General features: G+C 36.2%; 1 protein-coding gene across 7 annotated transcripts in view; it reads left to right on the top strand.

Annotated features, from left to right (window-relative positions):
- Positions 1-15529, top strand: part of LOC110113285 (aspartic proteinase-like protein 2) — a 77898-nt gene that overhangs the window by 19801 nt on the left and 42568 nt on the right. For 3 of the 7 annotated variants that reach the window (XR_003701649.1, XM_028697366.1, XM_028697368.1), the window contains exons 5-7: positions 147-309; positions 383-453; positions 1097-1199. Coding sequence is in view for 6 of the 7 variants with exons in the window: in XM_028697366.1 (XP_028553199.1) it covers positions 147-309; positions 383-453; positions 1097-1199 (337 nt within the window). In the remaining variant the exon portion in view is untranslated. The other 4 variants (XM_028697367.1, XM_028697369.1, XM_028697370.1 and 1 more) reach the window with 2 other exon arrangements.

The raw sequence follows: 15529 nt of genomic DNA, 5'->3' as shown, positions 1-15529 counted from the left end.
AAATGATATTTGTTGCCTCATTAAAAAACCCAAAGTACATAGATATTTACTCTTACTTATTGGCAGGTGTGGTTTAACTTGTTTATTATTCACTTTTTAGGCACATTACAATGTCATTTAAGTTGTTTGTTATTTCACTATTGTAGGTCACATTACCATGTTACTATGAAATCAATTGGAGTTGCCGGGACATCCCTGAAACTTTCAACTGATATATTCCAAACAGGGGACATGAGAGGAACAATAATTGACAGTGGAACAACTTTGGCTTATCTACCTGAAGATGCTTTTAAACCATTAATGAATGCCGTATGTAGCCTTTCTTTATGCTGGTGAACAGGTTGGAATTTCTATTTTATAATTTTATTTCTTTTCCTTTTAGATCTTTTCTTATCAACCTGATTTGAGCTTCCAGACCATCCAAGACTTTCTATGCTTCCAATTTTCTGGAAGGTATACAGCTATTCTAGGAAGTTGGACTCATTCTAAGTTCAAAATTTATGTTTATCTAGAATCATAATCTAAGAAAGTGCATTTTTGCTTTTTATACTTTCAGTTGTTTTAGTTGTTAAATCTGCTTTTTTCCCCAATACAATTTTTTCCATGTTATCATTAATATTTTGTCTTGCATTTGCAATTTATTATTGTTTTGTTTTTATATTCTCATGCATCTAAGGACTCTTTACTTCTGTTCTATTGATAATGAAATTTCACGCAGTCAACATTCTTTTTTGTTTAATGAATTCCATTTTTACTTTCATTTTTGTAAAGAACTTATATTGTTTCCGGTAATGCTTCAATTATTTGGCAATGATCAAGTATGATAAATCCATATCAGAACTTAGTTGAATTAATAATGAAATATGTTTGTACTTTGCCTCGGAATTCTACTGAAGTTGGAATTGTGAGGAAGAATTTCAAGGTTAAATGTCTGAACACCCCACTTTCCTTGAAGCTGCAGTCCTATAAGAATTCATGCTAATTCAGATGGATTACTTGCCAATATTCCTGGACCTACCTTCCTTCTAATTTTTTCTGATGCAATATGAATTGCAGTTGGCAATAATTCGTTGATTTCTCGTATTTATTCAAGCAGTGCTAGAAGCAGCCTTTGGTTTTGGACTCCAAGAGATAACACTCAGAAATCTTTCTTCCCAAAGCTTTGTTATCATGAAGAGGGGATGAATGATTTAAAATATGTATGTTTTGCATTGATGCCCTTACACTCCAATTTATATAGCAAAATTCTATGTTATCTACATAATTTCTTCATAGTAAATATTATTTACATACTGATGCACTATTCCTAGGATAGAATATATGAGTTTGTAAGCATATTTCTATGTCTGCATCTACAGAAATAGAAAGATATGCTATATAGCTTGCAAGCATTAATTTCACGAAAATCTGAGGGGTATTTTTGCCAACACCCATAAATCACCACATTGCACTGCCAGCTTGCAAATCCCATAGATTCCTAAATTGACATTTAGGGATAAATTGCCAATACTACTCAAGTTGTAGAGTAGATATTTTCATCCTTAACCTAGAGTTCATATTTAGGAATGTCGAGCTTGGTAGTTCTTTGGTTCGGATATTAACAAATTGCTTTTTTATTTAGACATGATATGCATATCAACCCACTTTCTTGTTTAACTTTGATGAAGTGTCGATCAATTTTTGTTTTAAATTTGGTCATGTTGAACTTGGTCATGTGTCAGATTGATGTCTAATTCATTGTTGTAGTGTAACTTCGTAACATCTTCCCATTTTATTAAGTCATTTAGGATAATTTTAATTTATTTTAGTTTACATATTCTTTAGGCCATTGCCCGAAATTTAGTTTTAGCAGTCGATTGGTTGATTATTGATTGTTTCTTGCTTCTCCAACTGATTAGAATTCACGCAGTAAATTACAGTAATCAATAGTAGATTTTCTATCTATAACAATCCTACCAAGCAATATTTTGGTATGCTTTTGGGACTGAGTTTTTTATTTCTCTTTATTAAGGTTACTTTTGTAGGAGTTCCTTTGAGGCATTGAAGAGTTTTATAAGCGCCTTCCACAAGGACCAATTATTTTCTTTTGTGCAATACCTGCACAATTATTTTCTTTGACATCTCAAGTAGTTAGGAGTCTTTAGAAGTGGTGACATGTATGATTAGTATTTATGATAATTCTGTTAGAGTGCTTATTGATTTCGGTGTTTCACATTCTTCCCTATGTTGCACCGATACGGATACGGCGATACGGATACGACACGATACGGATACGGGACACGCCAATTCTTAAAAATACAGGATATGGATACGGCGCAGATACAACATTATAATATATAAATTTTTACATAAAATTTAAGAAAGTAATCAAAGTGTAATATTTGAAATGATAAAAAAATTGGAATAAAAATAAGCATTAAATATTTAAATGTCTAGTACAACAACAAAAGCAAGAAGATAAATTGTTCAGCACATGAAATTTCAACTAATCAATAGAAGGAATAATAGGATTAGCTTCTTCAGTGGTTTGTCTTTGAGTTTCTATATCATCTTCAATAAATATCATAGCTTCTAATTCAGGCTCATCAAGTGAAAGATTAGCAATTTCTAATATTCCCATATCCTCAAGAGATTCAAATCCATCCCCAGCAACATCCCACATCCTGTTGTCTCCCTCCATATAAGTTGGAGTTTTCCTTGAGAGAAGCCGAAGGTTTGTATGCACATAAACTAAATCTTTAGCCCGTTATGGAGTAATTTTATTTCTCTTCATTGATTGGATGAATGAGTATGTGCTCCAATTTCTTTCACAACAGGATGAGGATGAAACTTGGTCAAGCAATTTTATGGCGATTGTTTGAAGTAGAGGTGCTGAAGCTCCTTGTATAATCCACTACATTTTCGGATCAATTCTCGACCTATCACGCAATGACTCTTGGTCACCAAAGTCCTCTAAATAACCAAAAAATTTAGCAAGCTCAATATTGACACTTCTTCTCTCCTCCTCATTTGGAAAATAATGCTTCAAACATGTCTTCCTCATATTTGAAATTTCTAAATCTTTCTGTGGAGAAACTCTTTGAGGATCCTCTTGAAGCCATTTTTTTGTTGAATATCTTCAAATAACATTAAAATAAAATAATGAAAAAAATGATAAAATTACAAAACAATAAATTGTGAATTCATAATGAAAAAATGTTGGAATTTACCTGGGATTTAGTGAGTGAGCCAAGCAATGTAAAGGTGTATTACTTTTGCTCCACCTATCTTTTAAAATAGCATAAATAACATCACAGAAGCTTGAGTCTTCATGAAGTGACTTTCTCTCATGTCTATATATAATTTCTTTTAATTTGGCTAGCATTGAATCCCACATCTCATAAATGAGATGTAAACAAGACTTATCCGTATCAGCTACTCTCAACATCTCATAAATTGGGTCTGTAAAATTTATGATCTATTCAATCTCATCCCACCATAAATCATCTACAAGCTTCTCTTTTACATACATAGCCTTTCTAACATCATCTTCTCTATAACATGATAATTTGTCACTGATCATCATAGCTTGAAGAGCATTTTTTATTTTTTTGAACCTTCTCAACATCACTATAACTGAGGCAAATCGAGTTTTAGCAACTGCAAGCATCTTTAAATTAGAGAAATCATTGAACATAGAGAGTCTCATCGAGTGATTCATAATAAAATTCCTAATTACAATTGAATCTCTAGCATTCACTATGATCCAATGGCATTCATTATAGGTGATTTCATTTGCCTCGGTATTCTTAGCTGCACAAATGTTCTTCAAAGCAAGATTAAGTATATGCACAACACATGGTGTTCCGAAAATATGAGGATATGCTTGCTCTACAAGTAGGCCTGCAGCTCTACAAATAGGTGCATTATCAGTAATGACCTGAATGATGTTTGAAGGCCCCACCATCATGATAACTTCTTTGATTAAATTAGAAATGAAGAACTTATCCTTGTACTGTCCTTCATAGTTTACAGCTTTGATAAACATAGGATATCTCTCTGTTACAGCCATGAAGTTAATAAGTGGTCTTCTTTGTGGATCTGTCCACCCATCAGAAACCAAAGTAACTCCTTCCTTCCAAACTCCTCTAGCAGGCTCGAGCAACTTCTCAATATTATCCATCTCTCTTTGCAACAACTTCATTCTAATGACATTATATCCTGGTGGCATGTATCCTGCAAGATTGTTATTGCATGCGTATGTAAAGGTATTCTTGTAATTTGGAATCCTTGCTAGGTTGAAAAGAAGTCCAGCTGAGTAAAACATTCTAGCTATTTTCCCGTCTAGTTGTTCTCTCATTTGTAAATTAAATACTTTCTCCAAAGCACTATCTACAACATGTTTTCTTCTTTTTGGTTCAAATCCCTCCATTTGAAAAGGCCCTTTGTTTACAGTACTGTCATCACATCTAATTGAAGAAGATGATGAAGGATATGAAGCATGAGTGCTTGTAAGTGGAATATGTTTTGGAGGCTCTTTTTTACTCCTTTGCTCAGCTTCACTGATTTTCTTTGTAATTTAGCCATTTGTGATGAGCTTATCTTCGGGCTAACTTTGATTCCATGACCACTAATCTTCAACAAATGAGTTTTCACTCTATAATATAATCCTTTGTATGTTGCATTACAAAAATTGCATTTGAATGCAATATTGCCTCCGCCTTCTGATGTTTTACTTATTTTTGTAACATAACCCCATTGAGGTTTGTTATCTTCAATATTAATTTCTGATGGACCATCATCAGAATCAATTCCTACTCCACTAGATCTCATTATCCTACAAAAGATCTATACAAATTAAAACATATGAATTTGAAACATGAAAAAATTTAAGTGAAAGTGTAGATATGTTGCGACTCTGTCGGGGGTCCAAGGGGGCGCTACCCCCTGGTGAGGTTCGACCTGCCCGGTTAGGTTGCGGGGTCAAGGGGCAGCGCCCCTACAGGGGTTTCAGGGGGCAGCGCCCCCGGAACAAATTTTTTTTGTAAGAGTAATTTTGAAGTGCTTTTTATTTTTAAAGTTGTTTTTATGGAAAGATACCGAGTGGTACCGAGTATGTTTTAGCTTCTCGGTCCCGCTTAGTACCATTCGGTACCCCTCTATACCGAGCAATACCTAGTGGTACCGAGCAATACCGAGTGGTACCGAGCAATATCGAATGGTACCGAGCAATACCGAGTTATAGTACCAAGCGATACTGAGTTCCAATACCGAGCAATATTAAGTTCCAATACCGAGCGGTGCTGAGTTCCAATACCGAGCAGTACCGAGTTCCAGTACCGCTCGGTACCGAGTAATACCGAGTTACAGTACCGAGCGGTACCGTGTTCCAATACTGAGCGGTACCGAGTTCCAGTACCGCTCGGTATCGAGCAATACTGAGTTCCAGTACCGTTCAGTACCAAGCGGTACCGAGTACCGAGTACTAAGTACCGAGTTTCGATACTGAGCCTATGATTAAGAAAACGAAGAACGAAGAAATCGAACCTTCACTGCTCACGTCGCCTTCACTATTCGCGTTGTCGAGCCGCTCCATCGACGAAGGATAATCCTATCGACTTTAATGCTTGCGTCATCAAGCCTCTTTGTCGACAAAGGATGATCTTGTTTGCTTCTATGCTCGCATCATCGAGCTGCTCCTTCAACTATAACGAAGAAGACGAACACTTGTGTGGAAATGAAAAACCTAGCTCTTTGAAATGTTTCAGCCGCATAAATGAATATGAATATTGAGCGGAAATGCCGGAAAGCTGAAAAGAATAGGGTAAATTGCGGTTCCATTTTTTTAATAGGACACGCGTATCGGATACGCGTGTCCAGTCAAATTTAAATAATATTTTAATTGGACACGGCAAAGCCGTATCCGACACATATCCGTGCCGTATCGGAGGCGTATCCGTATCCGACACGTGTCCGATACAGCACGCCTCGTAAATAAGAGTATCCGTGCAACATAGATTCTTCCTTTATTAAGATATTCTTAAGTAAGTTGCATGTGAAACCAATTCCTCTTAATCCTGGGTTGTGAATCCTATTACTTTGGTGTGAGGATAATTGCATATATATATATATATGTCCAGTAGATATTGTGATCTCCCGTAGAAGATTTAGATTATAGTTAATTATATTATCACTGTCTGAGTTTGACATTATTTTGCATATGGATAGGCTGACTAATTACTATGTTACAATTGAATGCTGGAAGCACATAGTTAAATTAAAATTTCTTGGTTGTAGGAAATTCTATTATCAATGTTAGAAAGGATTTGCGTCATCTTTGATTTCTTCTATTACGCTGAATAGCTGGAGAAGGGATTGTGAAGTAATACTCTTGCTCTTGCGTAAATTAGAAGTAATTAAAGAAACAATTGGTGTTGCAGACAGTATTCGGATAGTGAATAGATATATTGGTGTTTTTCGTGCAGAGCTCATTGGTTTGCATTGTGAGACAGAGGTTTTGTACAATAGAGTTACAACCTAGAATTAACCTAACTTTGAAGGCATCGTATAGAATGGCTATTAAGGAATTATTTGAACTGAAAAGTCAACAGTTAGGGTAGATTGAGAAAGGATTTATTAGATTCAGTACATCTTCATGGAGTGCTATTGTACTATTTGTTAAAAGGAAGGATGGTGCAATAAGATTATGTATAGATTACAGAGATTTGAATAGGGTGACTATCAAGAACAAATATCCACTTCTAAGATTGATGATTTATTTGACCAGTTAGTTAGTAGAAGCTTTCGTATTTTCAAGAATTGGTTTAAGATTTGGATACCATGAAGGGTGAAGGATGAGGATATTTCAATGACAATTTTTGGCACAAGGTATGAATACTAGGAATTTCTAGTGATATCTTTTGGGTTGACCAATGCCCTTGCTGTATTTATGAATATGATGAATAGAATATTCAAACCTTAACTTCATCAGTTTGTGATAGTCTTTATTGATGAAATATTGGTTTATTCCAATAGTGTGGAGGAGCATACCAACCATTTAAGGGTTGTTTTGGATTTATTGAGAGAGAATAGATTATTTACCAAATTTTTAAAAGTGAAATTTGGTTGAGAAGTATTTTTCTTGGATATATAATTAGTGGTGAAGGTATATCAGTCGATCTTGAAAAAAGTAAGCTATTGTGGAATGGCCAAGGCCAACCAGTTTAACTACGGTTAAAAGTTTCCTTGGGTTAACTAGTTGTTTCAGAAAAATTGTAAAAGGATTTTCACAATTTTTATTGTCTTCATCTTGTATGGTTAGAAAGGATGTTAAATTTGATTGGACAAATGAATATGAGTAGAGTTTTCAAGAGCGTAAGAATTGTTAGGTTAACAAGTCTACATATTTCCCACCTATCTGTCAAACTAATCCAGTTAAAAAATTGCCAAAATTATTTGTGAAGGAAATTAGTAGGTAGCATTGAATCCCCAAAGTGATTATTTTTGATGGAGATGGCAGATTCACCTTTAAACTGTGGAAAAGTATTCATAACATATTAGGAACTAAATTGCATTTTAGTACATCATTTTATCCAAAGGTGGATGGCCAATCAGAAACAACTATTCAAGTGTTGGAAGACTTGTTGGGGCTTTTTTTTTTAGAATTTGGAGGTAGCTAGAGGATCATATATGTTTATAGAATTTGCTTATAATAAAAGCTATCTGTCACATCCAGTTTGACCCCCTCCTTAACAATCAATTTGGAGTATAACATATAAGAAAAAAAAATCTATTTAGATTCTCCTAATACTTCAGCATATCAAACTCAACACTTTTAGTAATAGGAAGCATGTAATGTACCTTAAGTAATATCAAATATAATCAAAATAAATACAGAGCTCTATTAAAACTTTTAAAATTTACTTACATACCCAAAAGTTTGCGCAGCTATCGTTCAAATCTCTTTTTAGATCTTTTGTACACCCAAAATATATGTACACCGAAAAAGAACAACCACCCCTTTAATGCCCTACGGGTTCCTTTCCCTTTCCCTTTCCTACAATACAACCACTTCTCTATGGCCCAATGAAATATATAAGGAATATATAAGAAATAATAATAATATTTCTTAACAATTAAGAATTTCATTACATTTATATTAACATGGATAAAACAGATTAAAATTTCATACTGATCGTAAGAAATACATGGCATTATTTTCCATTTTACTATTTGTTCCACAGTTTGAAACAAGTCAAATGATGGCTATAAGCTTTCAGCTTTACAATTTAAGGTTGAGTCTATATTCCCCACTTTTAAATTGAAGCCGCTCTCTCATTCAAGGTTGGGTCCAGATTCTCAACTTTTAGAATGGAGAGTATATGCTTATCTCGTCAGGTCTTTTGACTTTACTTGTACAGGCTTATCCCCTAAATATGACTTAAATCACTTGCTTTTTTGTACTATCATCTATTGAATCACTAATCTATATCACTGGAATCAACTATAACAAACAAATTGAAATAGATGGGCATAAATGGTATCACATCAAAGGCATGCTATCATAAATATGACAAATATTAATTCACAAATATCTAAAATTTGAACTATTTCTTATAATCAATTGGGTATCTCACATTGTTAGGAGTTGGTTCTCCTAGAGTCGGCTTTCGTTTCTTCTTCTACACCATCTCTACCACATTTCACTTCATTCTACTCATATTCTTTTCTTTCCTTCAAAATTCCCTCTCTACTTCTTTCCCTTTCTTTCTCTTTTCCTTACTACTTTCAACCAACAACCACTGTTTTTTGCAGCCTGATTTCAGCAGCTAGACATTAAAAAAAATCTCTTATAACTTCCAAAAACTAGTAGTAACAAACCTTATCTTAGAAAATACTGATGTAAGTAACCCACAACAGCTCTCACCTGCTTTTTGAAATTTTCAGTAGCAACCCTTACATGATTTCGTCCATAAATCTGAATTCAATTCCTATCCTAGTAGCTATATGATGTAGACAAAGGGAGGGGAGGGGGGGGGGGGCAACTAACGGGGGGGGGGGGGTCAACTGATGTCCAAAATAAATCAATTTTGGCCTCCCTCGAGTTTACAAGCTCAATAAAAATTGAGCTGGAATTTAGCTCATTTATGAGCTGATTTTTAGTTCATTTATTGAACTAAGAATTAGCTCATTTTTAGCTAGGTTTTAGTTCATTTATTATCATATTTATTTAGCTTTTTATTTATTCTTTTATCTTAAATTAAAGTTGTCTCTTGGTATTCCAAAATGGCTTTTAGAATCCCAAGATTTGTTTTGTTTTCCCATGTGTGGCTCCTTGACTTCCACCATGGGCTTTAGTTTTTTGTGCCTTTGCCCCTTGAAATTCCGGCCGGCTGCCGGTTTTTCGAGCCTGGGTGGTTTCCCGTGGCTGTAGCGCCTTGGTTCTGTGCGGCCTCCTTGTCTCCCGCGGCTGCTCCTTAGGTTCCTGGGCTTGGGCGGTTTTCCGTGAATGCATGGGGTGATTTCCATGCTTGTGATGCTTAGGTTCTTGTGAAAAAAATTAATGTTTATGTCTTTTGGTATTCCCCTTTCATACCTATAAATATGGGGGGTTATGTATTATTTTAAAAGAGTTAAGTGAAATGTTATTTTTGGAAAAGCTATAACCTGCGGGTTTGCTTGGATAAGCTTGCGAGCTTTGTCTGTCTTCTTTATCATCCCCTCCGGAAATCTTGCGAGCTCTTTCCAACCTTTCGTCTTGGCTTCTAATCTCTTCGTCTCTCCGCAAGTGCCGCTCCATCTGTATCCTTCTTCTCTAAGTGAAGCAACTTTAGGGTGTCCTTTAATTTCGAGTCGATTTTGTAAGTCGTCGTAATTTTGTGTTTTTTAATTTCTAAGTCGGTCTTAGAATTGAAATGTAAGAGTTTGTTCTTCCTCTTCTTAGTTGTCTCTGTCTTTCATGAGTCGGTGGGTCGTCGTCGTATTAGTTCGTGTGGGCGAGGGGTATAGGCTCCCTATATTTCTTGCCCCCACCAATTTGGTATCAGAGCAAGTTAGGAAGTCCTAGGGTTTGGTTGTCAAGTTTTGTTTTGTCAAGTCAAGTTGTGAGTCTTGTAAGTCTTGTCGTTAGTCTTATTGTGAGTCTAAGTTTAGGTTGTGTTTTTTGAGTCAGTTAAAAAAAATGAAACAAGACAGAAGAAAGCAGATAAGATGAAATTGAAGATCCTATGCATAGGTGGATTCCATCAAAGTCAACAAATTCTCTGGAGTATGAATTATACAAACTTCAATTATGGATGCACATACGTACAGAAAGGTACTTCAAGAAAAGCAGCGTTTACAAGATTGATTTCTAAAAGAACGAGATGAGATCATGTAGAAGTATGAAGATTTGATCAATGAATTGGATGCACCGTCTTCACCTCCTCTAGAGAACCAAAAGCTAACTCATCGGGAGATGAGTTTTTCAAGAAGGGGAGAATCTGATGTAGACAAAGGGGGGTCAACTCATGTCCAAAATAAATCAATTTTGGCCTCCCTCGAGTTTACAAGCTCAATAAATTTTGAGCTGGAATTTAGCTCATTTATGAGCTGATTTTTAGTTCATTTATTGAACTAAGAGTTAGCTCATTATTAGCTAGATTTTAGTTTATTTATTATCGTATTTATGTTGCTTTTTATTTATTGTTTTATCTTAAATTAAAGTTGTTTCTTGGGATTCCAAAATGGCTTTTGGAATCCCAAGATTTGTTTTGTTTTCCCATGTGTGGCTCCTTGTCTTCCACCATGGGCTTTAGTTTTTTGTGCCTTTGCCCCTTGGAATTCCGGCCGACTGCTGGTTTTCTCGAGCCTGGGTGGTTTCCCGTGGCTATGGTGCCTTGGTTCCGTGCAGCCTCCTTATCTCCCGCGGCTGCTCCTTCGGTTCCTGGGCTTGGGCGATTTTCCATGAATGCATGGGGGGATTTCCATGCTTGTGATGCTTAGGTTCTTGTGAAAAAAATTAATGTTTATGTCTTTTGGTATTCTCCTTTCATACCTATAAATATGTGGGGTTATGTATTGTTTTAAAAGAGTTGAATGAAATGTTGTTTTTGAAAAAGCTATAAACTGCTGGTTTGCTTGGATAAGCTTACGAGCTTTGTCCGTCTTCTTTCTCATCCCCTCCGGAAATCTTGCGAGCTCTTTCCAACCTTTCGTCTTGGCTTCTAATCTCTTCGTCTCTCCGCAAGTGCCGCTCCATCTGTATCCTTCTTCTCTAAGTGAAGCAACTTTAGGGTGTCCTTTAATTTCGAGTTGATTTTGTAAGTCGTCGTAATTTTGTGTTTTTTAATTTCTAAGTCGGTCTTAGAATTGAAATGTAAGAGTTTGTTCTTCTTCTTCTTAGTCGTCTCTGTCTTTCGTGAGTCGGTGGGTCGTCGTCGTATTCGTTCGTGTGTGCAAGGGGTATAGGCTCCCTATATTTCTTGCCCCCACCACTATAGCACCCACACACGACAGACCCACCTCAATCTCCTTGCTTGCAGGATACTTCATTTGGAATTCCAGCTTTACTCTCAGCCACATGAATCCGCCATACATTATAATATATATATTCTAAATTCCACCAAGTTCTTGCTCTATTGCTAACCGTTAGATGAATTAAGGGAAAGACCAACCAATGCTTGCTAGCCTAAGTGGAATTAGGGAAATAAAATCTGAAATGCATTAATTGTGCATAAACCTAATAAGTAGATTTCCATTAACTGTTATAATCCTAAATTGTTAATAACTAACAGTTAAATACATTAGCTATACAATTAATTAAATTAGACAATTAGATTCATACTTTACGTATACTTCTATATATCAAGATGCTCGGATTTAAAAGTAGAATTTAATAGAAATAAATAAACATTTAGAGGAAGTTTAAACTTACATTCATGTGGGCTCCGAAAATTCGGCCCCGGCCTCTGCCCGCTTTGCTTTTCTTCGGGGTGAGTTTTAACGAAATTAAGTTCTAGGATAAATTTTGGAAGGCAGATGGGTTTGTAGATAAGACACTACCCAAAGATTTTTCCCTTATTTTGCGAGGACTTTATGATCTGAGTTATGGTTTTCTATAGGCGTAAGCCCCTATAGTTAATTACACCTCCCGATAACGAGAGAGAACTTTCGATTAAGGCTAGTCGTCGAGTGAATACATCATTTCCGTAGATACGTGATATCCGACATATAATAGCAGCATGGGTATAGGGATTTGAAAAATTTAGATGTTTCAAAAATTGGGTTGAAATATTTGAAAAGTTTGATATTTGAAATTGAAAATTTTCACCATCTTGCACTTAAAGCTGATGATGGGGGAATAGATGATGGACCAAATCAAGATCCCATGGTTCCGTCGTCCCGGACCATCATGGCCCCCGATCTACTTATTCAGGGGAGGTAGTCGACCCAACCTGACAGAAGGATCCTTGTCGGCAACCATGGGTTGCTTCGTCCAAGGGGACCTTATAGACCTAGGGTGAATGTTTGTCTAAGGGAACAAATTTGAATCCACCTTAGCTAACAGAGAGCTTTGTGCCCTATCGACCATATCCTATTGATTCATATCTCAAGGATTTGATGCCACTAAGGAACGTGCTGACTCTGACCATAACTGGTATTTTGTGGTGCCATTTGGCAGCAAAATCACTCGGTTTAGAGGGCCCCGTGTCATAACCGTTTATCCTGTGGTGCTATTTGGCAGCAAAATCGCCCGTTAGAGGACACGTACCACGTTCTTATTGACAGGAGATTATTTGAGAATGTATCCTAGTGATTTTTTCGACTAGGCATTAGCTCTATGTGAGCTGAAGTAAAATTTTATTTTGTCCTCCCTTGCAAACTGTTGCGGAGGGAGGATGGATTTTGTTTTAAGTGTTTGATGATTAATTTCACTTTTAAATATTGTGGATTTTAGGATTTATTTGGATTTATTTGGATTTTTGGATTTTTTTGGGTATTTGGGTGGAGCTTGAAAGGCATTTGAAAGTATTTATGAAATGATGGTTGAGGATATTACAAGCCCTTGATATTTATCTTTGGAATGTTCACTTGTATTACAGGTTCCTTTCCATGCTCATAGATTGATTGGCATGAACACTATGAGTTTCACATTGTTCATTTGTGAGAAATTTGTATAATCATATGCAGTTGTATTATTGCTTTCTCTTTTTTTGTTTGTTTTCGTTGATAAGTGCTTACTAGTGCCTTCTAGAGCTTTATTCATTACAAGTGTCATGCTTATTCATTGATATTTATTTAAATGCTTTAGGTTATCGCTTAGCCCTTTTTGTATTTTCAATTATGTTATTCATTTATAAAGTTAAGATTTAATTCATTGCTTGTCATTTGAGTTTGGTTTCTTGTTGTCCATTGTTCAAGTTCAACTATAGTCCACTGTTTTTTCTTTGAGTTCAATCAAGTCCAAGTGCGGTCTTATGTTCACCCGAAATTTCGGCAGCCTTCCGGCATCTCTCCCATTTAGGAGAAACTACAGGAAATTGGGCTTTCCCTCCACGCTAAGAAAAATGTGTATGGTAGGTGTCCTCGGACATCGTGGCTGTATTTTCTTCGTCCCCCACCATGCTAAGAAAAGCATGTATTGGGTCTTCAATTGTAAGTGTCTGAAAAGGCGGTTATTTCCCCGTGAGCGGGTGCTTATGAGTGTCCTCACCTCGTCGTAGGCATCGCACCGGGTTCGCATCCCACCACGCTAAGAAAGCCATGTATATGTGGTTGTTTCATCGCGTTGCAAGCTTCGAGGTCAAGTTTTCAAAGTTAGATTTATACCTTAGCAACTGGCGAGGTGGTGCGGGCATGTGGATCGAGGCAAACATTTTCTTCTTTTCCTTTATTTTTTCTTTTTATTTTTATTTTTATACAAAATGAGAAGGGAGATCAAGAAGCTTCTGATTTGCCACAACAACAACAAAAAAATGTTCATTTATCTCATTAAAAAAATCGATTTGAGAAGTCTTCAAACCAGCATTTGAGATAGTTTTTGATATTGCAAGTGATGGTGCTGTTGAATCAACTAAACTAGCTTCTTGCTCAGCAGTCTGCAACATCTGAGATTTTGCAATTGATGTGTCTCCCAATAGTAGGACATACGTATCTCCTCTTAGTCACACCCCTATATGGCAACCTTTTCTTTGAACTCTCAAATAAATGGCAAGCTATAGCCTTCTTGACATTAACATGCCCATAAATTGATGAACAAATCATAGCGCATAACTTAGCTTAAGCATCAGGCCTCTGGGCAAATTCTTTAAACTCCAACTCATCTAAAGTGAAGGTGGATGGCCAGTTCCATGCCAACAATTCCTGATATAAGGTTGTTCAACTCCAACAGCTCCTTCCTGAGCTGCAGACGCTTGAAATACACTATATATGCCTATAGCTGTCAACCTTATGCCTGGAGCAATAGATACGACCAGGTGACGATCCACTGACAGGAGCATGTTTCTAGGAAGTTCTTCTAGTTTGGGACATCCTTTGGATTTTCCTACAGCTTAAGTGTCTGAAGATCCCTTTGCAGCTCTACAATCCCTCAACAAAGGTGCCATATAAAGCACATTTAGAGCACATAGCATCCCTTTTATCTCTTTTTCAATAGAATAATTAAATCAACACATCTCTCTCACTTTCTTGATCAGAAGAGAGAAATCTAGAGCAGCTTAACAAGTCTCCATTTGATTCTTGCTCAGACGATTGTCCTCTAAACCGTTGTATGCATAAAAATCCACCAAGCTTTCGTCACAATCCACAGGTGACCCTGTGGGAGAAAAAGTGGATAATGCATTTAAAGTTATTCTAGAGTTTAAAACTTGCATTGTTTAAAGGAGCTGTGGATTATCAGGATAAAAAAAGTTGTAAATGGAATGAGATGTCATGAGAACCGACATGTGTCCCTGTCAATTTATGTTAGAAGGTAAAACAGAAAGGTGGTGGAGGGGAAAACAACTAAAAAAATTCAAAAGTAGATCCAAAGATCAAATTATTTAGGAGGAATTTGAACAAGTCTTCAGAGAGTGGTATGTTCCTCCATCAGAAAGATAGGCAATGCAGGAACACCATGATTGATTGGCATGAACACTATGAGTTTCACATTGTTTATTTGTGGGAAATTTGTATAATCATATGCACTTGTATTATTACATTCTCCTTTTTTTATGTTTGTTTTCGTTGATTAGTGCTTACTAGTTCCTTCTAGAGCTTTATTCATTACAATTGTCATGCTCATTCATTGATATTTATTTAAATGCTTTAGGTTATCACTTAGCCCTTTTTGTATTTTCAATTATATTATGCATTTGTCAAGTTAAGATTTAATTCATTGCTTGTCATTTGTTTGGTTTCTTGCTGTCTGTTGTTCAAGTTCAAATACAGTCCCCTGTTATCCTTTGAGTTCAAAAAGTCCAAGTGCGGTCTTATGTTCCCTCAAAATTTCGGCAGCCTCCCGGCGTCTCCCCCATTTACGCAAAACTATTGGAAACTGGGCATTCCCATCACACTAAGAAAAGCGTGTATA

The sequence above is a fragment of the Dendrobium catenatum genome, unplaced genomic scaffold (genome assembly GCF_001605985.2).
Source record: "Dendrobium catenatum unplaced genomic scaffold, ASM160598v2 fragScaff_scaffold_920, whole genome shotgun sequence".
Classification (NCBI taxonomy): domain Eukaryota; kingdom Viridiplantae; phylum Streptophyta; class Magnoliopsida; order Asparagales; family Orchidaceae; genus Dendrobium; species Dendrobium catenatum.
Note: the sequence above shows the minus strand (reverse complement) of the source record. Positions and strands in the feature narration are given on the sequence as shown.